Source organism: Opisthocomus hoazin, unplaced genomic scaffold, assembly GCF_030867145.1.
Source record: "Opisthocomus hoazin isolate bOpiHoa1 unplaced genomic scaffold, bOpiHoa1.hap1 HAP1_SCAFFOLD_15, whole genome shotgun sequence".
Taxonomy (NCBI): Eukaryota; Metazoa; Chordata; class Aves; order Opisthocomiformes; family Opisthocomidae; genus Opisthocomus; species Opisthocomus hoazin.
This window is the reverse complement of record NW_027448722.1, coordinates 2,879,032-2,904,880: the sequence shown is the minus strand read 5'-3', so window position 1 is coordinate 2,904,880 and position 25,849 is coordinate 2,879,032. Positions and strand designations below refer to the sequence as shown.

The following is a 25,849-nucleotide window of genomic DNA, read 5'->3' as shown; positions in this document are numbered from 1 at the left end:
GCGTTTATTGGTGAGTAGCACAGCACTATATAGCTTAGGTTTACGGTGTCACTTCCGTCTGCTTACGTCACAGGCTAAACGCTATTGGCTATTCAGAGAGGGGCCCTGTCTTTCCGTACAGCGCGACATCTTCCGATCGTCAAGCCCTAACTATCCACACATGACACTACCAATATCAGTCTCCCAGGTATGTCAAAATCTTCGTCTCTGGAGTTCACCCATCTGTACTCCACTACTGGCCTTCCTCACTCCTGGCACCTGGGACCCCACCATTCTCTGGTCACGACAGCCAAGGCAGACACTGATGATCACATCCCTGATCCCGGAGCCAGGGCCAGGTCCTGGTGAGCATCACGCTTCTCAGCCCACTTGGCAGCTGTGTTAACAAGTTGTCCCAAGATCCTCCAGACTGCTGACACCCTGTTTCCTTGCCTGGCTGGGGAATGCCAGGGCAGTTACTGTCCCCCATGGGAACCTGCTCATTGACCTGAGACTTCCTCGGGTTGCAGACAGAAGACTTCTTCTGCTTCCTCACCCTGCTCAAGTAGTTTGTAACTGCCAAAACAAAGTCACTCTTGCTGACTTCTCCTCTCATCCTCACTCATAAAAGCTAATCAAACAGGTTACCCAGGTCTTAGAGGAGCTCCATATATCTGAGGTGCTCCTTCACGCAGAGAGCATCCCCCTGGTACTCATCCTCCCTGCGGCAGAGCCTGTATCCTTCTACTGCATCACCCAAGCTCAGAAATCTGTCCCACCACATCTCAAGTAATCTAAAAACTTCACAGTACTGTGACAAGTCATGGGGCTTCAGCTCCTCCTGCCCGTGCTCCAGCTCCTCCTGTCCATGCACATTCGGGTTGCAACATCTCAGCTGTCGCACCAAGGTAGAGCACAGACTGCTCACAGGGAAAACTGAGCTCTGCTCCTGACCAGAAGACCACTGTAGACTAAGCAGTTCGTGCTGCGCTGCATAGATCGCTCAGCAGCAGGACAACCTCAGCAGCTCATTGTCACAGTGGAGCCTGCAGGCAGCTCCCACTCGGTACTGACCATTCCACCACCTGCGTGGCCTTGTCTCCATCTAGCCATGTAGCATGAAGTTCTCATGAGAACATCCTTTCTGTTGGATTTAGAGATGATGAACAGAGTTGTTACCTTGCAGGGAAATACAAGAAGAGGTTGAATGACTGAAATAAGACACTTTTTTTTCTGTGGAGAGGGTCTGCAAGGCATTCTGCATGTGGATAGGATTACCATTTGATGCTACACCACCCAGGCATCCCACCACCTAAAAGGAAGAAAGACTATCAATACTTTTCTCTCCTTACAATCTTAGTCCTAACAGCATTTTACCTCACAGAATCAGAGTACCTTTCTTAACTAGGATCATAACAGACCAGCACCTCCTGGTAAAAAAACTCTCTAGGCATACTAAGGTGCAGTTCCTCTGCTCCCACGGACTGGTAAGGCCGTAGTCTGCAAAACTAACCACTGGCCTGATCCCCACCCACCACTGGTTGTTGTGCTCCTGAGTCCTGCCTCAAAGCTCAAAGGCCTGGGAGACCTTGGTGGCGGTAACGGAGGCAAAGAGGTCATAGACTATGTGAGATCTAGCTAGACCTCCTCTTACTAAATTCAGCAGTGGCCCCACACTCCCTGTTTCTTCTTTACCTCTTCCTAATGCAGCACAGCTCATTTTGGTGCCTGTTGCATTACCTTTTCAGTTGGAATTCAGTTAAGGATTAATGCTTTAAAGAATAAGGATTCTAGCTGGGCCTGGAGGAGGCTTTGCTTGAGGACAAGATGTATCCAGGCACACTGCAAAAAGGATTGTGCTGTTCCTCGACAGTGTCATCGTAGGTGTGAGTAACGAGCCCAGTTTTTTGTGCTTTGTGTTTACACAATAGCTGTAGCTACTGGATAGAGGAGGGACAGACCTTGCCTCTCTAATGGCACCTGATGGCTGATAGCTCTGACTGAAGGCATCAGTCAATGGCACAGAGACACCAAGTCGCACTCTTTGTGATGCCATCTGGAGGGACCTGTCACACACACCCCAAAGGGAAACTGCTTTCCTCTAGGTCCTCTGCTGTCCCTGCCAGCCCTGGCATCACATGTAGCTTTGTGGGCCTGGATTTGGACATGAAACTGAGTGGCTGCCCTAAATTCTCAGTGTCAACATGGGGATAAACATGAAACAACTGCCGATGTAGTCAGTGGTGATCTAGTAAATACAGCAGAAGGATGAGAGAGACTGAGCTCTTCCTATGGTACAGGACACGAACTACTCAGATGACTGCCTCTGTAGGCCACCCTGAACATGATTAGTAGCGACAGGTTCAACTGCCCTTATTTTGGGCATCAGCTGTCATTTCCTTTGGCGAAAGCAGCCTCTAAGAGGATGCGTCCAGATGTTGCCCTGTCTCTACAAACTGCTCCGTTTGTACCTGCACATATCTTAGACCACCTCTGCCATCTCACATGCCAGCAGACAGCTTCATCTGAACTCCTCAGTTTTGGTCTTCAATTCCATTAGTTAGCATGGGAGCTTCGAAAAGGAGCTCACCTGCAGGTGCCCATTTAATGCCCACCTGAAGAGAGACAAGAGGAATCCCACCTCCTGTGGGGTTGTGGCAGGCACTGGGGGGAGCTGAATCCCCTTTGAGTCCCAGGACTACAGACCCAGGATGAGATGCCTCAGTTGACTCATCTGAATGCCTTCCATCAGCAGGGGTGAAGGAGATCCCAGCCTGTCCTGCTCTGGCTGTCCTGCCTAAAGATGGGATAAGAAAAGGGGATACTTGGAGCTAACTCTTTTGGTGATAGGAGAAGTGCCACTGCTGAAATTGTGTCTCTGGAGCTGAGGGAGAAAATATCAGTGATTGCTTCAGTTTGTTTCACAGCAAGTTGTCCTGGAGACCAAGAGACACCTCAAGGGAGGCCAGAGTGGGTAGACATAATGCTGCCTTGGGCTGGTTCTGTGCTGCTGAGCTGAACTGGGCTCCTGGCAACCAGGTAGCTCTGCAGAGAGACAGCTGTGCCCAGGAGCAGCTCCTCTGCAAAGCACAACAGGGCTGAGGGCACTGCCTGCAGGCAGCAAGGGGAGAGGACTGAGGCAGAGAGAGGTTAAAAGCAGTGTGAGGCAGGAGGGTGCTCTGCACTCACTGAGGGAGCAACCCTCACAGTCCATAACATGGTAAGTCTCTGGCTGTTGGACAATGCAGGTGCCGTTCCTGGAGGGGTCTCCTCAAGCTGGTACATCCCACGGTTTACAGGATCTATCAGGATGTCTCTCACAGTATCTCTTTGATAGAGCAGAAGAACGTGCTCCAGAGCAGGGCCTCCCTGTTGTGCTGTCAGAGGGACAGGCCATGATGGCTGCCTTCTTCTGGGGATGAATGCAGGGCCATGCAGGCAGGGGTGCCCAGGGCTGTCCTTCAGAGGGGGCTCCCTGTACTCCAGGGGTCTTTGTGCTGTCTTCCAGAGTCAGCATTCAGCCTGCACTGCAGGGATCCCCACAGAGTGGTGAGGAGAAGCTGTGGATGGAAGGAGTGACCCTGACAGAGCAGGATCCTTTGGCTGTCCAGAGGGTGCTGTGTGGGTCAGGGCTGCTCACGGCACCAGATCAGCACTGGGAGCTTTCAAGGGGAAGGTCAACAGAGTGTCTACTAAAAAGATATGAAGTTTTCCAGAGTCTGTGTTACTTGTTCCTACTCTGAGGGCAGGGCACAGGAGGGGATGTGGAGGGGGAGAGGAAAGAGAGATAAAAAATTTTTCCAGATTGAACAAGTCACTGAGATGCTTGAGCTGTATCTTTGAGTTGTCAGTAGGTCTGCTAGGACACTCCTAAAGTGCCTTCAGCCACTCTTCTGACTATGGACAGCAGCAGCATCACCTTTGTTGGACCCATCAGGTTTTTCTACCCTTTTGAATCTCCAAACAGGAAAACATGTCCAGGCAGTTGCCTGCAAACAGGCAGGATTCTGTAGGGCCGGGGTGAGTGCACAGCAGTTGGGATGGGGTCTGTGAGTGCTGACAGGGAGTAGAGATGGAACAGAGAAACACCTCCCAGGAGGAAGATCTCCAGGCAGCAGGAATATGATCAGGGAATGAGAGGAAAGAAAAACCAGAAAGGTTGTAGGAGGAAGAATTCAGTAAATTCTATATAATCTCCTCCAGTGCAGAGCCCTTCCTCTGAGCAAGCCCCCTTGCCCGCTCTCCCACCCACCAAAGCCTCTGCCCTCAGGGCTGTGGGCTCCAAGCCATGAACCACCTCCTCTGCAGCAGAGCTCCAGCAGAGCCAGGGGGCAGCTCTCCAGCCACGCCTCCATTTCTCTGCTGCAGATCACAGGGGCTCAGAGCACAACTGCCCTGCAGTGTTGGTGTCTGGGAGGTGGTGTGATATTACCCTCTACCTCAGAAAGGTCCAAGCACAAGGCAGATGGGAACAAGACGCAGGGACAAACCAGCTCCCCTCACTCTGCATTAAACCACAGGCAATCCTCTTGCCTTGCAGGACTTGGTCTGTGCTCCCCAGCTGCTGCAGAAGTGCTGAGGGTTTCTGAGATCCAAGCACATCACAGAGGTGAGATAAAGGGAGTTGTAAAAAAACCCCAAACCTTTTGAAATGTCTTCTGCTATTCCAGTCCTTAGCAGTGGGAGTGCAAAGGCGGACAAGCCCTGCTGCATTAGGAGCAGTTTCATGTGACAAGGTCAAACACCAGGACTGACCCCTACCCTCATATTTCCCATGAACCCACCGCTGCAGAGCAGGACTGGCTCCTCGGCAGACGGTGGGCAGAGGTTGTTCTCCTTACGGCGCGTTGAGACAGCACCAACAGCAGCTCCAACCTCAGAGCTGATGCAATGTCTCCTAGAAAAAGAAAAAAAGCATGCATGTGTGTGTGTGTGAGTGTGTGTGTTTAGGAGGGAGAGGGGTACTGGGAAATGTATTTGATTTTGCTCAGAAAAGTCTCCACTAAATTGTAACTGTTATTTCCTTCTTGGACAGTGGTCTATACCCAGTGGCAGCAAATGACCAACATCAGCTCCATCACCAGGTTCCTCCTCCTGGCATTCGCAAACACACGGGAGCTGCAGCTCTTGCACTTCTGGCTCTTCCTGGGCATCTACCTGGCTGCCCTCCTGGGCAATGGCCTCATCGTCACTGCCATAGCCTCTGACCACCACCTCCACATCCCCATGTACTTCTTCCTCCTCAACCTCTCCCTCCGTGACCTGGGCTCTGTCACTACCACTCTTCCGAAATCCATGGCCAATTCCCTCTGGGACTCCAGGGTCATCTCCTATGCAGGATGTGTTGTCCAGTTATTTCTCTTTGCCTTCTTCATTGCAGCTGAGTTTTCTCTTCTCACCATCATGGCCTATGACCGCTACGTTGCCATCTACAGACCCCTGCACTATGGGACCCTCCTGGGCAGCAGAGCTTGTGTCCACATGGCAGCAGCTGCTTGGGGCAGTGCTTTTCTCGGTTCTTTCCTGCACACTGCCAATACGTTTTCCATACCCCTCTGCAAGGGCAATACTGTGGACCAGTTCTTCTGCGAAGTACCCCAGATCCTCAAGCTCTGCTGCTCACACTCCTGTCTCAGGGAAATTGGGCTTCTCATGGTTACTGTTGCTTCAGCTTTTGAGTGTTTTGTTTTCATTGTACTGTCCTATGTGCAGATCTTCAGGGCTGTGCTGAGGATCTCCTCTGAGCAGGGACGGCACAAAGCCTCTTCTACGTGCTTCCCTCACCTGGCTGTGGTATCCCTGTTTATCAGCACTGCAGTGTTTGCATACCTGAAGCCCCCCTCCTTCTCTTCCCCATCCCTGGACGTGGTGGTGGCTGTTCTGTACTCAGTGGTTCCTCCAGCAGTGAACCCCCTCATCTACAGCATGAGGAACCAGGAGCTCAAAGACGCCCTGAAGAAGCTCATTCAATCAGCAGTCTTTCAGCAGCAATAAGCTCCTCGTGTCTCTTCCCAAGTCTTTTCCAATGTTTACTGAGACCTCCTGTGCCTTGGGCATTTTATCTGTGACAATTCCATTTCTCCAGGAATGTCTGCATCCCCTCCACTTCTCCAAAGACGTGAACTTAATCTTTCTGACCGAAAGGCTTTAACATATGTATCTGGCACGAAGGTAGAGGTTGCCTCCCATGTCACATCTCTGTAATAAAAGAGAATTTCCTCAGTGGCACTTTCTGCAGGTTGGGTTCTTCTTCCAAAGCTGACATCAGGAACAGACTGAGGAAACTGCTACCACGAGGCCTTGCTGCTGAGCAGGGCTTCTTTGTGGGGTGAGGTGTATATAGGGTGATGCATTGGATAATGAGACTTGGACTGAGCTTTCACTTGTTGCTGCCCAGTGCTCCTGGAGATGGTGACAAGCAGCCGGGATCTGCCTGCGACAGTCCCCCTCTGGCTGCCATGCAGCGCAGCCTGATCGCTGTGCAGAGGCGAGCCATGAGCTTGGGGCCCTGCAGCAAGCATGGAAAGGGGGTAGAATCATCTGGTCAGGCCAGCACAGACACCATCTCCTGGAGAAAGGCTCGCTAGAGGCATGGATGCTCCCAGAGAAGAGAAAGGAAATAGTCTCTTTTTGGGACTCTGCCTGTCTTGGGACAGGCTGCTCTGTCACCGGGGCAGCAGGAGCAGCCAAAGGAGTCCCAGGGCCAGGAATCTTTTGCTGGAGAGAGGGTCTGGCACAGAGAGGCTGCCTGCATGGACACATAAGAATCTCTCTGAGACAACAAGAGGGGAAACAGGGTGACACTGACCTGTGTCTCCTCATGCCACCAGCCCTAGGGCTGATGGGGGAGGCTGACCCAACTCTCTGAGCTCCAAGAGCTGCATTGTCCTTCAGAGAGGCTTGGGCTGTGGGGTGAGTGCTCAGAGCTCTGCAGCAATGTGTGGAGGGGACTGCTATGGGTCCAGGGCAGCCTGGGATGCTGGAATGTGCTGTGCTGGGGAGAGGGCAGAGGAGCTGGGGACATCTGAAGAGGGTTTGGCCTGGGCTGAAAAGTGCCCAGAAAATGCAGAAGTTAGATGAGCTGTGTGACCATGCCAAGTGAGGACACACTCCATTGGGTTTGTGGTACAGAGCCAGGACTGACGGAAGGGATCTGAGACATGCAAGCAGAGGACAGAGGGTTTGGTCTGCACACTTGGTGACATCGACAGACCAGGAAGGTGACCCAGGGCGTCACCCCCCCAGCCTCTCTCACTGGTCATTTCCAGCAGTGGCTGCTCAGCCAAGGTTTCTGGATGAGTTTCGCTGTAAGGTCATCTCCACCTTCCTGCTGGGCTCAGTGCCTGTATCCAGGGAAAGTCCAGCCCTGCCTGGCTGCTCTCCTGGCCCAGACCCTGTCAGACCCTGGAGCAGGGCTGGCTGTGAAGCCTCACATGTGGCATGGCCATTCCAGAAGCGTGGAGAGGCTGCCTAAGAAGGCGGTCATGGGGTGACAAAGTGTGAAGGACTGCTGTGGGCATCGTGTCATAGGCACCATTCCCCACTCAAAAACACCCTCTCCCTAAATGTGGCTACACAGTGGGGCCGAGGGACAATACAAGAGGCAGCAGGGCTGGGACGTTGCAAGACAGGGTGCAGCCATGAAGCAGCTCCCAAAAGCAGACATCAAGGGCAAGTACAGACAAGCAATATCTGTACTTAGCCTGCACTGGTCAGGTATGACTTTGGGAGAAGCAAAGCTCTCTCAGAGTTTGTGGCTGCAAGAAAAGTCAAGAGCAAAGAGCTGGAATTGCTGTGTTAGAGACCAAGGCTGAACAAGGGAAATGCAGGGCTGCTTTTGAGTGGGGAGAGGAAGTCAACAATAGCAGACAGTAATGAGGCTGACGGACTCTATGCCTTCTTTGCCTGAGTCTTCCTGATAAGGTCTCTCAGGCCTCAGTGTTCAAGGAGGGGTTCAAGAGGACGAGAAGACATATTGGCAGGACCCTCATGAAATGCCAGAAAGACGAATGCCAGTTTCTGCCCCTGCACGGGACTCACGCTGGAAATTACAGAGGCTGGGGGCTGCCTGCCTGGGATCAGCCCCGTGGGAAAGGTCTTGGTGGTCAGGGGTCTGGTCGGGAGGCAGCCGTGTGCCCTGGCAGCAAGGGCGGTCTTCAGCTTCCTGGGCTCTACGATCAGGAGCATGGCCAGGAGATCAAGGGAAGGGATTCTCTGAAATACTCAATCCAGGTTTCAGACTCCCAATTCAGGAACGATACTGGCAAGATGGAGTAGGTTTATTAAAGTTCGCTCAGGACAGCCAGGGCCTGGAGCACTTTGCCTGTGAGGAGACTGAGAGAGATAGGCTTGCTGAGCCTCGAGGAGAGAAGGCTGAGGGGGACCTCATCCTAGCCTGCCAGCAGCTACGAGAAGGCCATGGAGAAAACAGAGTCCATCTCTTCTCCACTGTGCATAGCAGGAGAACAACAAATAATGGGAGGAAGATGAAAGAGAAGAGGTTCAACAGGAGAGAAGGACAAATTGTCCCCAGGAGCTCAGCCAAGTGCTGGAATAGGTCACCCAGAGAGGTTGGGCAGTCTCTGTCCATGGGGCTGTGTAAGCCAAAACAGACAGGATGCAGAAACAACCACAAAATCACGGGTGAAATGTAAAGAGTAGATTTATTTTCTCTACCTCGCAAACCAGGGGATCTCTGATACAGTACCTGGGTAGAGGCACAGAAGCCAAGCAGGAATGCAGACACCACAGAGCTAGGTCCTTACTAGAGAAAGAGTGCCAGCTACTGAACCTGCTGCTTTTGCCTGGATTTATCAGGGATTTGCTCAGACAGAGCTTTCCACTGTGCCTTGATCCTTCCCGCAGCAAGGCAGGAATCTCGAGCATGTTCGACACATTACCTTGGAGTCTGTTGCAGGCCTGTGTTATCTAAAGGCAGATGTTCTACTTGTCAAGCACACAAGACTAAACAGTGATATGTGTGTTTTTCGACACCCAGCTGCAAGTCACTTGAGCATGTTCACAATCGTCTTCGCCAACCTTCCATGATTATCCCACATGCAGCATGTGACAATCCAACAGCACACGCCATCTCTCCTGCCTTGAAATGCTATTGTGACAGATGGAGCCCAAAGTCACGGGCTAAGTGAACTCAATGGACATTACGGAGGGATGGCCCATAACGTAAGGAACATCTCTGTGTGCAAATGAAAAGACAGCAAAAGTGGTGGTAATTTATAGGAAAGTGTTGGATCTGAGCATGAGGTAGATGGTAGAAAATAAGGGGTGGATACTGTCCCGGTTTCAGCTGGGACAGAGTTAATTTTGATCTGAGCAGCTGCTGTTTTGTATTTAGTATGAGAAGAAAGGTGGTACCACTGAAGTTTATGGCTGTTTCTAGGAAACTAAGGTCTTTTTCTGGTTTCTTTTGTTCAGCTAATGAGTAGGTCTGCAGGAGCTGGGAGGTGGCAGAGCCAGGCAGCTAACCCAAGATGACCAATGGAAATATTCCATATCACAGGTGGCATGCTCAGTATAGAAGTGGGGGTTGTTTGGGGACAGATCCATGAATTCCAGGAGTTCCGCGGATTCTGCGATGGCTTCTTAGGGACAGACTGTGCAACTGGGCATTGGGCAGTGAGAAAAATTGCATTGTGTATCACTTGTTTTGCATAATCGTTTGTAGTAGTAGTATAAAAATTAGTCTTAGTATAGTTCCTTCCTTTAATTTCTTAGTAAACTGCCTTTATCTCAACCCATGAGTTTTAGTTTTGTCCATTCTCCTCCCCATCCCACTGCAGGATAGGAGCAGAGAGCAAGCAGCTGTCTGGTCCTTGTTGCAAGCTACCACATTAAATCACTACACCATGGGAATTCCTCCCTGGGTCAGCAATTCCATTCAACAGGTACCTCCTTCTTCTACCGGTAGTGTCCTGCAAGTCCTCATGCTGCTGTCTTGTCAGAGGCACCACAAATCTGGTATGCACAAACTAAAAGCTTTTAACATAGAGCTTCCCTCGAAGGGGGCTATGAGAAACTGTTAGATTTGGCAATAGAAACCTCATGAAATTTTAGAAGAAGTTACAAGTCTTATTGAGGGAAGAGAATAACTCAAAAAATGAGGGAGGTGGGGACGTGAACAGCTCAGGAGTGACCCTGAGGAGAAGGGCCTGGGCATTCCCAGGGATGCCACATGAGCGAGTTGCACATGCTCAAGGCGAATAAGGCCAAGAGCATACCGGGCTGCATTAGGAGGAGTGTGGCCACCCAGAGAAGAGCGTTATCATCCCCATTGGCTCAACACTGGTATAACCACATCTGGACTAGTGTGTCTGCATGTGGGGCTCCCCAGTGGGGAGGAACTAAAAATGTTCTAGAGGAGATCTACCAGGAAGGGGTTTTGGGCATCTGTAGAGAGGCTGAGGGTCCTGGGCTTCTTTAGCCTCGTGAATTGGAGGCTGACGGCACTAAAGTAGCAGCCTGTGACTCCTTGAAGGATTATTTCAGAGATGATGGAGCTTTTCTTGGTAGTGAGAAGGAAAGGAAATCTTCATGAAGTGCATCTTGGAAGGTTCAGAATGGACATGAGGAATGAGAAACGTCACTCGAAGTGTAGCAGTGTTGTGCAAGAGGTCACCCACGGGGTGTTTGGATCAGCCCCTGGATTTCAATTTGAAGGAACAGCCATTGAGGGTGAAGAGACAACAGCTAGGCGGGAACACAAAATGAGTATCTACAGGCTGAAGTGAAAGAGGTGCAGGCACGGAACAGTGTAGGACAGCCTGCAGTAGAGATGGCTGAGGACTCTGGCAGGGCCAAAATTTTAACAGGACCGAAGGCTTTGTCTGCTTGACTATGGATGTTGCCTGTACCACTGAGGCCAAGCAGGAGAAATATTCTTTTGAGGCTCTAGACTTTGTTTCTTCCTCATCTCTTCATTGGAAGGCTGGGAGGTTTCACAGACTTTTCCTACACTTTTCATTGCTCACCCTCACATCCAGCAGTATCCAGCAAGAACCCTGAGCCACAGGTGAGGGACAGGATCTGCCTTCCCAGGGCCTGGGGCTCAGGCCTTGGCCTTTCTGCTTCGTAAAGCAGAACAAGGGGTTTTTTTTCTTAGCTATGCAGCCACCTGCACAGTGCCTCTGCCTACCTGCAATCATGGCCTCCAATTCTCTGCTCTAACGAGTCCCTGGGGAGGCTTTGTCAGTAATGGCCCTCAGTGGGGCCAATCAATGCTTCCAGGTACTTTCCGTTTTGCTTCTGCCTTCCTGAGCATTTTTTCTCTCTCCTCTCAGTATCTGAGGTTCATTAACTAAACACCAAATACCCCATGGGGCTCATTAAAATACAGAAAGTGCCAAGCTAACAAGCTCATGTAATTTTCTTCAATTCTTCAAGACATGTACCGCTAGCAGGAGCTTTGTCATAGTGTAGATAAGGAGGAAGATGTCATCCTGTGCCTAATAAAAATATTTATTTATTTTAAGGTATATTTTTAATTGCTTTTCAATTTAGAGAGGAAGTGGTAGGAACATTCTCCAAGCAATACTGATCCATGGTGTTTCCTCAGGATATCTGGACAGGTAGGAAAAGGAGTGCCTTGAGGTCAGACACTCTATGGAAAAGTTTGCTCCTCACCTCCCCAACCTCAACATTTCTCTCATCGGCCACCTGGGAGTTGTGTCACTGTTTCTTGCATCAGCCTTCTCCGCTGATCTCTGCAGCTGGATGTTACAGCTCCATTGCACCGTCTCCCACCTCCTCTCCATAGAGAGCTGCCTGCACACAGGCACAGAAGGAGTTTTCCTATTTGCAAGAAAGGAATAATTAAAGCATAATCATGTTCCATAAACAAAATACATAGTAATTACAATCTACCTCTAATGAGGTTGCCTTCCTATAAGTCATAATCTTATAAGAAATATTATGGCTATGTAGAGGAAAACAAAAGTTATAAACACACTTAAAGAGTTGGCAAAGGAGACAATTAGACTGCTGAAAGGCAGGCAAACTTTTAACTCCCTGATGTCAAAATAGCAGCTCGGTAGGTGGCAGGAATCTGAATGAACAAAGAGTAAAGGGAGGAGAAAACTGGACAATGATGGAAAGGGTCTTTGTCTAGGTAGCCTGCATCTGAAAAAAATTACTTTAGAAATAGTGAAGACAGGTGAAAATATATGAAAAATTAGAGAAATTCAATACACCATTTAACAGGAAGAATAGCAGTTATGATGTTATAAGGGGAGATCGACATTTCTTTGGAATATAGCTTTCTAAACTTCCTGGCATTGGTCGAGGGCTCTTGTGAGTGAGGACAAGGCAATGTTGCTCCTGTTGTTGAAAGAGGTCAGAACGTCAACCCAGGGAACCCCAGGCTGTACAAGGTCAATTTGGCATTTCTGTGCACCTAAAAAAGAAGAACGTGTCTGAAAGCAGTCAGCATGGACTGATGATGGATCAATCATGCCTCTCAAACCTAGTTGCTGTCATGATGAAGTATCAGCATTTGTGCATGAGTGAAGAACAGTGGATGCCATTTTTGACCCTTTTGACATGGTCTCCCTCAATGTCCTTTCACCCTGGTTAGGCCATTACAGCCAGGATGTCTTGACAAAAAATGGGTAAAAAAATAGCTGGATGATCAGGCTGAGGGAGCAGTGGTGAAGGAGTCATGCCCTACCTGGAGGTCACTGGGACATACTGGGGCATTGTGGGGCAGCAGAGGGAATTATCCTTGACTCCTCACGCATTTCTTCCCAAGCTCAACATCACTCCTAACTCCTAACACCCAAGTGTCATAGGGAGGATGTGGAATGGGAGTGGCAGTCAGGTCATAACACTCTGTTTCTGAAATTCTCCATTGTGGGTCCTTCCCAATGGCTGCAGTTCTCCACAAATTGCTCCAGCATGAATCCTTTCCACAGGGTACAGTCCTTCAGGAATGGACTGCTCGACCGTGGGTCCCTCACAGGCCGCAGGTCCTGCCGGAAAACCTGCTGCTGCATTGGCTTCTCTTCATGGGCAGCACATCCTTGGTCCTCCATGGGCTGCAGGTTTGCTTTCACTATGCTAAGGCATAAAGGCCAGCCCAGCACGGCTTCTCTTCTGGGACAGACCACCAGAAGTCCTGGAGGATGGATGTTTCCTGTGCCCTTGGGAGCTGAGAAAATTGAATGCTTGTTACACACCAGTGTCTTGGCTACTGTTTCTCACTCTGCTCCCTTGTAGTGAGTACACAGGGAGCTGGAAAGAAGTTGAAAGGGAACACAGCCAGGACAGCTGATCCAAACTGCCCAGAGGGATATTCCATACCATAGGACCTCATGCTCAGGAATAAAAGTATGGAACAGAGGAAGAAGGAGGTGGAGGTTTTGATTGTTGAAGGATTCTGCTGCTTGGAGAGTGGCTGGGCATCAGTCTGCTTGTGGGAGGTGGTGAAAGATGGTCTTTGTTTCACTTGATGAGGCTTTTAACATCTCTTCACCTATTAAACTGTTCTTATCTTGAGCTGAAACTTCTCACACTTTATTTCTTCCTGTTCTCTGCCCAGTCCCACTGGGGAAGGGGAGGGAAGAGTGAGAAGCTGCTGGGCTATTGGCCAGGGTCTACCCACCACAGCAAGGAATGTGTTGATAACTGTGAATGATTTTCTGCAGGGCTGCCAAGATTCTCAGAGGCTGAAGCACTTGTCTGGCAGGAGAAATGGAGGGCAAGGGCCTTGTTTAGCCTGGAGAGTGGAAGATCTCAAGAATTTCACAACAGCCTGTCTGTCCCTATGCGGAAGCGTTCATGAAGATGGAGCCAGTCTTGTCACCGTGGTGCTTGGCAGGAGGATACCAGACAATAGTAAGATGTGGAGCTAAGGAACATTCAGGATAGAGATAAGGAAATTATTTTTGTCCACGAGGGCATCCAAACATTGCAGCAAGTCTTCCAGAGACATTGTTCCATCTCAGTCCTTGGAAGCTTTCCAGCCACCACTGGATCAAGCCTTGAGCAATTTGGTCTGACTCCATAGCTGGCCCTAATGTGAATGCAAGACCAGACCAGAGACCTCCTCAAGTCCCATGAAGGAGACGGGAAACCTAAATGATACTGGGGTTCCTTGCTCTCTTGCTCTTCCCTTAAGAATGCTAGTGAAATCTCCCAGATACCCCACGACTGTGGAAGTAAGTCAGATGTTGGTATAGTCAGATCAGCTGCAACTTTCTTCTCCTGATCCAGACAGTGTTGTCCAGAAGCAAGGCTGCTTGACAAGGATGCCCAAAAGAGTCCCAATCAATTTCTTTGCTTCCCCTTTTGTTCCCTTTTCACTCTTCCCACCTCTCCAGTACTCTTTAACCATCCTTATCACCTCCTATGCAAAAAACTGCTGAGTCTTCTTTACCATTTCCCAACTGAACCTGCGTTTGATCATTTTGGACCCTCCGTTCTATTGATGATTACAGCACTGCTCTTAGCTTGCTTAGAAACTCCATGAACACTAGTACTCATTTCTTATCTCCAACAACTTAATTTACAGTAATGTTGGAAGCACCATAACTTAGGATGACCATTGTTACACATACTTTAAAAGCTGGATTCTTGCAGGTCCTGTCCTTGGGACCTTGACACACCTGGGGATTTGGCAAACAGGAACCTGAAGACTTAGGAGGAAAAGCTGCAGAACAAGTCCATGCAGCAGAAAGGGGAGGGATCTGACCGGCTAACGAGTGCTCTGAGGAGAAGGGCCTGGGCATCATGATAGCAGATGCCATAGGAGCCAGTGGGCCTCACATTTCAAAAGGAAAGTGGAGAAATTGAAGAAGGTCCAGACAAGGTTTGCCAAGATGAAACAAGGCAGCGTAAATCACGAACTGTGAGGAGAGTCTGAGGGAATTATGCATCTCTGGCCTCCTGAAGGGGAGGCATGGGTTGCCGTGGTATGAGCCTACAGCTACATGGAGGGTTGACCGAGCCAAGCTCTCCACTGTAGCGACAAGTGATCATAGGAATCATAGGAATCATAGAATCATAGGTTGGAAAAGACCTCATCAAGTCCAACCATCCACCCAAAACCACCATGCTTACTAAACCATATCCCGAAGAGCGGTATCTACACATTTTTTGAACACCTCAAAAAACAACGTTTAGATATGACACTTTGGGATATGCTTTAGTAAGATAGGACAGAAGCAACAGCCACCAAATGCTTCTTGGGAGCTTTAGGCTGAGCTTTAAGCAAAATAAAATGTACTAGGAGGAGCACTGATGAGATCTCTACCTTTGGAGCTCTTCATGTTTCAGCTCCACAATGTCACCGCCAGACTGGAGGTTGCCCTAGAGACCCCCAACAGTCTCTTCCCCACCAAACCTTCCATGAGCCTCTTCCTTACTACACATTCTGCAAGAAGAGATGCAGGTGGCTATGCGGGCCTCTACTTTATAGGACAGCTCAGGGTGGAATGGAGTTCAGAAGGTCTCAACTCCAGCGCCCAGCTCAAAGAGAGGCCAGCTCTGAGGTCAGACCTGCTTGCACAATAAATGTCTTCACCCACAGAAAGAGGTTACACATGAACCAGGCATCGAAGCCTCCATTACGCAAATGGAGACGATGCATTTGATCAGCTCCCTGAACACAGCTATTGGTATTCCAGGCCTCCTGAGATTCCTGGGAATGTTCACCTTCTACAAGCTTCCTGGGATGTCTTCCCACCATGGGGTGCTTTAGGCTGTAAACAAAATTGAAAGCAAGGCTCTGACTTGGGTACTCTCAACTTCAGTGCTAAAAGACAGCAAGCTGGAAGGAGCAAAATTTAAAACCTGTGAGAAATGAGCTGAAGATAAGAGTATGGAACAAGCATAGCCTTTAGATCACTCCACATGTGATGGCTCTGCTCTCAGTTTGCAATCATTGGCACTCAGAAACCTCACCTGTTCCTGGTAGATGACAGGTTGACCATGAGCCAGTCATCATGCCCTTGTTGCCAAGAAGGCCAATGGGATCCTGGGATGCATTATGAAGAGCGTGGCCAGCAGGTCGAGGGAAGTTCTCCTTCCCCTCTACAATGCCCTAGTGAGGCCCCACCCGGAGTACTCTGTCCAGTTCTGGGCTCCCCAGTTCAAGAAAGATGAGGAGCTACTGGAGAGAGTCCAGCGGAGGGCCACAAGGATGATGAGGGGACTGGAGCATCTCTGCTACGAGGAGAGGCTGAGGGAGCTGGGCTTGTTCAGCCTGAAGAAGACAAGGCTGAGAGGGGACCTTATAAATGCTCACAAATATCTGCAGGGTGGGTGTCAGGAGGATGGGGCCAAACTCTTTTCAGTGGTGCCCAGCGACAGGACAAGGAGCAATGGGCACAAACTTAAGCAGAGGAAATTCTGTCTGAACATGAGGAAGAACTTCTTCCCTCTGAGGGTGACGGAGCCCTGGCCCAGGCTGCCCAGGGAGGCTGTGGAGTCTCCTTCTCTGGAGATATTCAAGACCCGCCTGGACAAGGTCCTGTGCAGCCTGCTGTAGGTGACCCTGCTTTGGCAGGAGGGTTGGACTAGATGACCCACAGAGGTCTCTTCCAACCCCTACCATACTCTGATTCTGTGATTCTGTGATATAATGAATAATGAATAATTGTATTATTGTAGAATTTGATCATTATTAGCAATAGATATTGAATCAATGTGTAATAAAATGTAATTTGATTTAACATGGAAGTATTGAAAGTAATGATTATTTCAACACTTCGAAAAGGGGGAAATGTATCCAGGGTGATAGAATCAGTTGACCATAAACATGAACAGTGCTGCTGTGTTCCTAGTACAGCCCAACCCACCTGGACATCAGGTCCGGGAACAGAGGTCTATTCTCTAGGTAACCACTAACGCTAACCATAGTGGGTAATGCTGTTTTTGTCAAGAGAAATGATGGAGTGTGGTTCTGTGAAACGGACTGAAGAGACTGACCAGGTTTGCCAAGATTGAGAGCCTAGTGGGCAAAAGGTGATTCCGGCAGGGGGAGACCACGACCACCAACTCACTGACCCCCTACTCAAGTAATGCCACCTACCCAAAAACAAATAATAGAAGAGGGTGACTGAGTCTGCGCAACAATCTACGTAAGAAGCGAGAAAGTCTACATCAGTCGGCAAAGAGAATAATATGGAATATGCATGAATAAAATAAATATATATATTTTTAATCTATATAAACTGCATGGAAATGTTATGAGGTATGCACGTCTGGAGGAATTATCCCTCGTGCATCCAGCGCTGCAATAAAGAATGCCTGCCTTTTAACACTACAGTGGTGTTACGAGGTGTTATTCCTGGATTTTCGGTGACAAGAGGAGGAAGATCATTAAGTATTGACATAAACAGCATAAGAAAAGTCATGTAAACCGAAACTTAACGGACATGGAAGCTTTCAACCTCAACCATTCTTCAAAATAGTTTTTCAATTTTTCTTCTAGTATGTACAGCTTTTGAGTCTATTAAAAATAACAGATAAAGAATCTTTTGACTCACTTGTACAATATCAAATGTATTCTGAACATGTGAGGCCTCATGTCCACAGCAAACAGTTTTGTATTATCTGCCTATACCTCTGAAAAGAACAATTATTTCAGAATTTCAAGTGTAACTAATATTCTTGGTAAGAGTCTTTACTTGCACAGACAATAAATATTGTTTGTTTACTGTTAAATGAATGGAAGGCAAAAGAGTGTAAGAAGTAAAAAAAGCAAAAAAAATATTGCAGAGAGAGCAGGAGAAAGATTCTCTTGCAGAATCTATGCAAATTCTTAACAGAGACTATGCTAAGAATATCAGACCTAAAAATATTGCTTGATAGAAAAGATGAATTCTGAATATACAGAAGAGCATGTTTTAACACATTCAAAGTCAGATTGGACGGGGCTCTGAGCAACCTGATCTAGTTGAATATGTCCCTGCTCAAAGTAGGGGGGTGGACTAGATGACTTAAAGGTCCCTTTCAACCCAAGATATTCTGCAATTCTGTATTCTTCCTGGATTTTCCTGGTGATTATTACAGTCTTCTTTGCTGCCTCATGGTGAGCTTTCTCATGCATAGCAGGGCCTTTATGGTTATCTCTTATGAAACTGCTGTCTTTTTATGTACGCATCTGCAGAAAGAGTCACAGAAAAGCACCACATGGATCAAAACAGATGCCGAGTGATGTGCCCTTAAGAACCAGGTGAGCTCCCCCATGCCTGTGGCTTCCTGGTAAGGAGTGTGTCCTGAGGAGGGGATCCAGCCTCTGCTACTCTCTGGGGAGGGAAATTAGCAGTGTCCATGCTGCCTCGGAATACACATGGTGACTTTTTCAAGATCATCCTTCATCTGAAGGGCTTCAGACATGTACTTGTGGATTAGGTGTTGCAAATACTGATTCCACTGACATTGCCCAGAGGGGCTACCACAGATGCAGATTGCTCCCCTGCAGATATTTATACTTAGGCAGATTAGTTCTCTGGTTGTTGTTGTTGCAGATATTGATGCTTTTAGGGAAATCACACAAACACTTGAAGGACAGTGGAGGATTATCACCTTAGTGGCCCTTCAGTGAACCTGTTCCTCTTTGCCATTGTCTCACTGTCATTGTGCAGGGTGTGGTGTGAAAGGTGCTGAGCAGAGGGTGACAATCACTATTTTTGCCTGGGCTCCTGCTCATACAGGATGCTGTTGGCTGCCTTTGCTGCTGGGTCGTGGTTTGCCTAATGAAGTCAAGGACCACCAGCACCATTTCCAGAGAGCTGCTGCCCAGCCACACAGCTCCTTGCTTCTGTCTCTGCAGCCTGTAATTCCCCTGATCAGTCCTTGGGTCTCTACAAGATGTATGAAAGAGGTGCTTTCTGCTTTCTCCAGTCACAATGAAATTCCATTGTGTATCAGAGTAGCCCTGCTATGACATCAGCCTGGTCTCTCAACATCCTTGGACTCATCCCCTCTGGTCCAGTGGGTTATAAAGGGTTGACCTTATCTAAGTAACCCCTGACTTGATCTCCATCCACTGCTGTGTTTCACCTAGGGTTCTTCCTCTTAGACACCCAGAACAGGGAGACCTTGCAGGTGGATTCTGAGGCAAAGAGGACACAGATAATTTCAGACCTATTCACCTCTGCTCTTCCTGAATTCTGCAGTGGCCACACACTGTCTTTGTTTCTTTTTTAATTGTTCTAAAGGATTCAGTGCTGTGGCCTTTAACTCCCTTGCAAATGTCAACTCTAAAGGAGCTCTGGCTTTTCTAAAACCCATAGCATTTCTGAATTCCTCCTTTGTTTCCATCCTTGCATCCATCTCTTGTATGCTCCCTTTTATTCTTGGAGCTTCTCCCTGAGTTTCTTATTTGCCCAAGCTTCTCTCCTGATAGTTCTGCTTCTTGTCCTGGCTATTGACATGCACAGTCTCCTGCCTGGAAGACACTGTCCTTGAAGACCAGCTGTGCTGAGCTCTGTTGCCCTTGTGTGCTGCTCACATGGGCTTACTCACTAAAAGTCACAAGAGTAGGCCAAAATCAGCTTCTTTGAGGCACAGCATCTGCATTTTTCTGCTCTCCTCCTTGGGAGATCAGAGTCCACTATTTCACAGTTATGACAGCGACAGTTGACACAGGTTTTTACATCCTTGAACCAGCTTTTCATTCTTTTTGACTAACAGATGCATATGAGCATCACCACTCTTGAACAATCTGACAGCTGAGCTACAAAGATTGGTGTCCCAAGCTGTGTCTTCACCCAGGCTCTCCAGAAACCTCCAGGACTAATTGCATGCTATGGTGGTCCCCTTCCAGTGAATGCCAAGGTAACTGAGGTCAGCAAAGGGACATTAATTCATTCTTTGCCTCCCACCAGGACGTCACCCTTACCAGTCTCTCCCCTGACTCTGACTGATAAAGACTCACTCAGCTTGTTCATCCCATAGAGGAGCTCCACACACCTAAGCAGCTCCTTCTCACTCAGGACACCAACCTCCTGAGCTTTCTGGCCTGTTTCTCCTTCTCATCCTGTATCCACCCATCACAGCACCCCAATTATGTCAGCTGTCTCAACATGCCTCAGTTGTTCTTCCCTCCAAGTGGGATGAAAAGATGCCCTGGGGGTCTCCAGCTTCCCCTCCCTGTGCCTCAGGCTGAGGCCATTGGAGCATGTCTGGGCTGCAGCACCTCAGCTGTGGCCCATCTGTGCTGAGAGCAGACTGGCAAAAAGAAACCTTCTACCAAGTGCCCAAGACCTTGTGTGTGCAAAGTCTTTCCTTCACAGCAGAGACATGCTGGAGTGGATAACAGGTGGCAATGTAAAGGAGAAGCGAGGTGCCCACAAGTAGAGCAAACCCTGCTTTTGACAATGCCAGGAAAGGAGTTTGATGTCTGCTCTGTCTCTGCAGCCCTGAGGGCCTGTGGTGGAGGTGAAGCTGACCTCAGGAAGGAAGAGATGAGGTCGAAAATGTTCTTGGGTGTGGATGTCACTGTGAAAATTATCGGCCTGATCCATGATTGTGACATCAAAGGGATGGTTAAATACTGGAGGAGAGAACAACGAGCAGAGTTTGAGAAGGAATGCCCTCAAGTGAACACCCTGCTGTGAAGTGCTTGCTGTTCACGCTCTGCTGTTCATCCACTGGATAGAGAAGGGACAGAACTTGTGTCACTGCAGTGGTGGGATTCCATCACTGCCCAAAGGCACCAAATCTGTGTGAGATGCCCTGGGTGGTGCCTGTCACACAGCGAGTCTGAGTGGGGATGGGGTTCCCGCATAGGACCTGTGCTGTGCATGTCAGGTGCATACTGTTATCCTGGAGAGCCCTAGCACCTTCAGTAGTCATAGATGTCTGTAAATGTAAAATACATGAGGATTCAGCTGCCCTGAATGAGGTTAGGCAATGAGGGGATGCACATGAGACAAATCGCATCATACTATTAAGGCTATGCGGACAATACAGCTGATGGAGAATAGGAAGAAAGAGACCTGCCTCTCCCTGTGCTGCAGGACTCCATATGGTCAAGCTGATTACATCGATCAACAGCCCTGGACATATATAAATATTTGCAGGTTCAGTTCTCTTGAATGTGGGCACTTTCTGTCATTGAAGTTGACCGAAGGCATTTCCCACCAGCCTCCAGGAAGGTGCCCTCAGACACTGCTGTGTCTCTATGAACTGCTCCAATAGAGCTTGCAGTTGCCCACAAGCATCTTGGTCACCTTCGAAATCAATCCTGTCACCAGGTATCTGTGTCTAAAGTTCTTCCTCCTGCCCTCCATGTTTATTAATAATGAAGGGAGCTGAGACAAGGAGCTCCCATGCAGAAGCCTTTTTGGTGCCCATCTGAACTGAGGCAAGAGGAATCCCGCCTCCTGTGGGTTTGTGGTGTGCATGAGAGTGAGCTGAGTCCTCTTCTAGCTCCAGGACTTCAGATCAAGGATGAGATGCCTCAGATGAATAGGCTGAAACCCTTCCCTCAGCAGGGGTAAAGGAGATCTCTCCCTGTCACTCTCTGGTTGTCTTGTCTAATGATGGATCAAGGAAAGATGACTTTTGTTTCTTACTCTTTTTCCAATAAAGTTATGACACTGTAGAACAGAAGTGTTTCTCCCTAACAGAGGGAGGGAACATGAGTGATGACTTCATCCTGTTTCACAGCAGGTTCCCTGGGGGGAGCCCGGAGAGGGCAGAACCAGAGACACATTGGACGGTCTTGTGCTGCTGATCTGAGCTGGGCTCCTGGGATGGAGGGAGCTCATGGCAACAGGGAAACACTTCAAAGAGACAGCTCTGCCCAGAAGCAGCTCCTCTGCAAAGCACAGCAGGGCTGCTGGCACTGCCTGCAGACACAGAGGGGAAAGGAGTGAGGCAGAGAGGTTAAAGGCAGTCTGGAGTGGAAGGATGCTGAGAGCTCACTGAGAGAAAGATTTTTTCAGCCATTGGCACGGTAAGTCTCCACGTGAAGGGCAACATATCTGCACTTTATGAAAAGATCTACTAAAGCTGTCACACCCCCCAGCCTACGGGATGGACCTTGAGGAATATCACAGTTTTTCTCTTGCTGTAGGTGAGAATGTGCTGCAAAGAAGGACTTGCCTGCTGCACCACGACAGGTAGAGGGCAAGTCAGTTCCCTTCTCGCAAGGACGGCTGCAGGGCTATGAAGGTGGATGTGCAGCCCGGGCTGCCCGAAATTGTCCTGCAGAACAGGGTCTCTGCACAAACATGAGGCTTTGTGCTGGGGCAGGGACTCTGCTGCCTGCCAGGGTCAGCACTCAGCCTGCCCAAGGAGCTCCCCAGGTTACTGCGAGGAGAAGCTGTGTGAGGAACAGAAAACCCCAGTAAGGCAGGGCAGGTTCCTTCTGCTATCAAGAAACAGCTACATGGGGTCAGGGAATCTCACAGATCCAGATCTCCCCAGGATATTTTCCTGTTGATATGTGAAGGGGAAGGTCAAAGAAGGGGTGACTATCAAGCTCTCAAGTTACTTGCCCTGTTCCCTCTGAGGATCTCAGGGACTGAGAGCACAACGACCTGGCAATGTGTGCAACTGGGTGAGGGTAGCAGTGTCCTGAGTGCCTGGCTGCCTCTGCCTCTTTCGTCTCGAACCTCAATGTATTTCTCCTTCCTGCTCCACTTGTCTGTGTTACTGAAGTAGTACCCATGTTCACTCCATCAGGCTCTCTGGGGATGGGAGTTTCAGCTGCAGAGTCAGACACTGATTGTGTGGGCCCTCCCAGGCAGGCGTGTCCATGGGAATGAGGTGCGCCAGTCTTCTCTAAGCTGTGGTACATAGGACAGTGAAGTCTGTGGGCCCAGAGAACAAGCTAGATTTCCCATAGTCAGAATCCATCACTAGGACACATGGCTATCTTCCTGAGGTGTTCTTCAAAGCTATGAGCAGGACTCAAGAATGCATATCTTTCTAATAACACAATTGTGTTATCTGAAAAGCCCCATGAAGCAGCGCAGAGATGCTACGCCCAACTGAGGAAATGCTCTTGGGTTGGTGAAATGAGCCGCATGTGTCCTTGACTAGAAGTGGGGTGCTGAGACCTTGAGTAAGGGTGAGATGTTTAGTAGTCTGCTGTGTATCCTGCTGCTCTTCAGCTGTGTCTGGTGGCTTTTCAGGATAACATGGGAGTGCGATCACTCTCAATCTCAGAATAGTGTAAGCCCAGAGCAGCTGGGCAGCCCTGTTCTCCCTGAGTGCAACAGAAATGCTGAGGGTTTCTGACATCCCAGAACACTGCCCAGGTGCGTTGGGGGCAACTCTGAAAATCCCAAAGGACTCAGCCTGACTTTGCCTTCCTCATTTCTTAGCACTGGGAGTGCAGGTGTTGAAAAGCCCTTTTGAGTCAGGAGCAGTTTCAAAGGCCAAAGTCGAACACCAGGATGTCCCCTTACCCCCACCATGCCCACGAACCCCAGTGCTGCACAGCATGGCTGAATCCTTGGCAGCCAGTGCACAAAGGTCCTTTTCCTCATGGCACATTCAGCCAGCACCAACCAGAGCTATGGCCACTGAGCTTAAAGAAAGTATCCTAAAGAAAGAAAGGGGGGTGGGGGGGGCGTAGCAGGGGGAAAGTCTGCAAGAAAAGGCTCAGAGACGTATCCCCTAAATTCCCACTGTTTTTTCTTCCTTGGACAGGAATATTTTCCTAGAGAGAGCAAATGCCTAATGGCAGCTCCATCACCAAGTTCATCCTCCTGGAATTTGCAGACAAGAGGGAGCTGCAGCTCTTGCACTTCTGGTTCTTCCTGGCCATCTACCTGGCTGCCCTCCTCAGCAATGGCCTCATCATCACTGTCATAGCCTGTGACCACCGCCTCCACACTCCCATGTATTTCTTCCTCCTCAACCTCTCCCTCCGCGACCTGGGCTCCATCTCCACTACTGTCCTCAAATCTATGACCAATTCCCTGTGGAACACCAGGGCCATTTCCTTCACTGGATGTGCTGCCCAGCTCTTTCTGTCTATCTTCTTTGTTGGAGCAGAGCATTGTCTTCTTACTGTTATGGCCTATGACCGCTACGTTGCCATCTGCAAACCCCTGCACTACGAGACCCTCCTGGGCAGCAGAGCTTGTGTCCACATGGCAGCAGCTGCCTGGGGCAGTGGCTTTCTCAATGCTCTCCTGCACACTGCCAATACATTTTCCATACCCCTCTGCAAGGGCAATGCTGTGGACCAGTTCTTCTGTGAAATCCCACAGATCCTCAAGCTCTCCTGCTCACACTCCTACCTCAGGGAAGGCGGGCGGCTTGTAGTCAGTGTTTCTTTAGTTTTTGGGTGTTTTGTTCTCATCGTGCTGTCCTATGTGCAGATCTTCAGGGCCGTGCTGAGGATCCCCTCTGAGCAGGGACGGCACAAAGCCTTTTCCACATGTCTCCCTCACCTGGCCGTGGTCTCCCTCTTCATAGGTACTCTATTGTTTGCCTACCTGAAGTCCCCCTCCATATCGTTCCCATTGCTTGATCTAGTGGTGGCTGTTCTATACACAGTGGTACCCCCAGCAGTGAACCCCCTTATCTACAGCATGAGGAACCAGGAGCTCAAGGACGCTGTGCAGAAACTGGTGACTGGATGTTCTTAAGTAACAATACACTTCCCACCTTCTTCTGCATATCGCTCACATTGTAAAGCACTGCAGGACCAGGCTGTCTTTGGTTGTTTGTTTGGTTTGGGTTTTGGGATTTTTTGATTGTGATAATATTCCCTGCAAGGAATCGCCATTTTTCCTCCCACTGCTATGTCAGTATCTGCTTGGCTTCTGTGACCCAGAGACTGTGTAAAAGAGGAGCCATGCTCTCGGTGTGCTTCAAGAATATGAAGACTGCTGCAGCCACTTGTTTGTCTAAGATCCTTCCTTCAAAGCTTTCTCTAGACCTTCAGGGGCACCTCTGGAGGTGGAGGGGAAAAGAGTCGCAGCACAGCAGCAGTGCCAGGGAGCACCAGCTCTTGGTCTTTCCTGAACTGCAGTCTTTCTGCCCTCCTGAAGTCCTGCTGAGCCCTTTTGTGACTGTAATTCCTGAGTGCTCTGGCAGCTCTGCCACAGTGCTGCGGTGTGGCAGGCCTGTGACAGCAGGCAGGGACAAGCACTGGGCACTCCTGTGACAGAGGTGACACACATAACAGCATTTCCATCATGAAATGGGATCTCCTTAAGGCAGGGCCTGAAGGCTTCGGGCTGCTTCTAGTGATGTTCTCAAGAATATTCCCAGGAAAGTGCCCTGGAGAGGAAAACATCTTTGTTGGCAACACAGAAGGTTGGATTGAGTGGACCCTCAGCAAGTTTGCCAACGACACCAAGATGTGTGGTGAGGTCGACATGGTGCAGGGAAGGGATGCCACCCAGAGGGAACTGGACAGGCTTGAGAGGTGAGCCTCTGCAAACAACATGAAGTTCGACAAGGCCAAGTGCAAGGTCCTGTACATGGGTCAGGGCAATCCCAAGCACAACTAAAGGCACGGAGAATGGGTTGAGAGCAGCCCTGAGGAGACAGACTTCAGTTTCTGGATTGATGAGAAGCTTTACATGACGCCCCAATGGGTGCTCGTAGCCCAGAAGGCCAACCCTATCCTGGGCTGACTCCTCAGCAGCGTGGGCAGCAGGTCAAGGGAGGGGATTTCGCCCCTCTGCTCCACTCTAGTGAGACCTCCCTTGGAGTTCTGCATTCAGGTCCAGAGTCCTCAACACAGGACAGACCCAGAGCTGTTGGAGTGGGGCCAGAGGAGACCATAGCAATGGTCGGAGGCCTGGAAAGCCTCTGCTGTGAGGAAAGGCTGAGACAGTTCGGGCTGTTCAGTCTGGAGAAGAGAAGGCTGCGGGGAGACCTTAAAGCAGCCTTCCAGTGCCTGAAGGGGCCTGCAAGAAACCTGGAGAGGGACTTT

The 25,849-nt window shown here is 49.4% G+C and overlaps 1 protein-coding gene across 1 annotated transcript; it reads left to right on the top strand.

The window, feature by feature from the left end:
* The first annotated feature begins 14,810 nt into the window (after positions 1-14,810).
* On the top strand, positions 14,811-24,551 carry LOC142359064 (olfactory receptor 14J1-like). Its single transcript, XM_075411912.1, has 4 exons — positions 14,811-14,825; positions 14,884-14,952; positions 15,268-15,439; positions 23,953-24,551. The coding sequence occupies exons 1-4, from the start codon at positions 14,811-14,813 to the stop codon at positions 24,549-24,551; spliced, it is 855 nt and encodes a 284-aa protein (XP_075268027.1).
* The last annotated feature ends 1,298 nt before the right edge of the window (positions 24,552-25,849 follow it).

Coding starts and splice junctions, on each gene's coding strand:
- LOC142359064 (XM_075411912.1), top strand. Junction 14,953..15,267: donor ACCGAGCCAAGCTCTCCACT/GTAGCGACAAGT, acceptor TTCATGTTTCAG/CTCCACAATGTCACCGCCAG. Junction 15,440..23,952: donor GGTGGAATGGAGTTCAGAAG/GTCTCAACTCCA, acceptor TTGTTGGAGCAG/AGCATTGTCTTCTTACTGTT.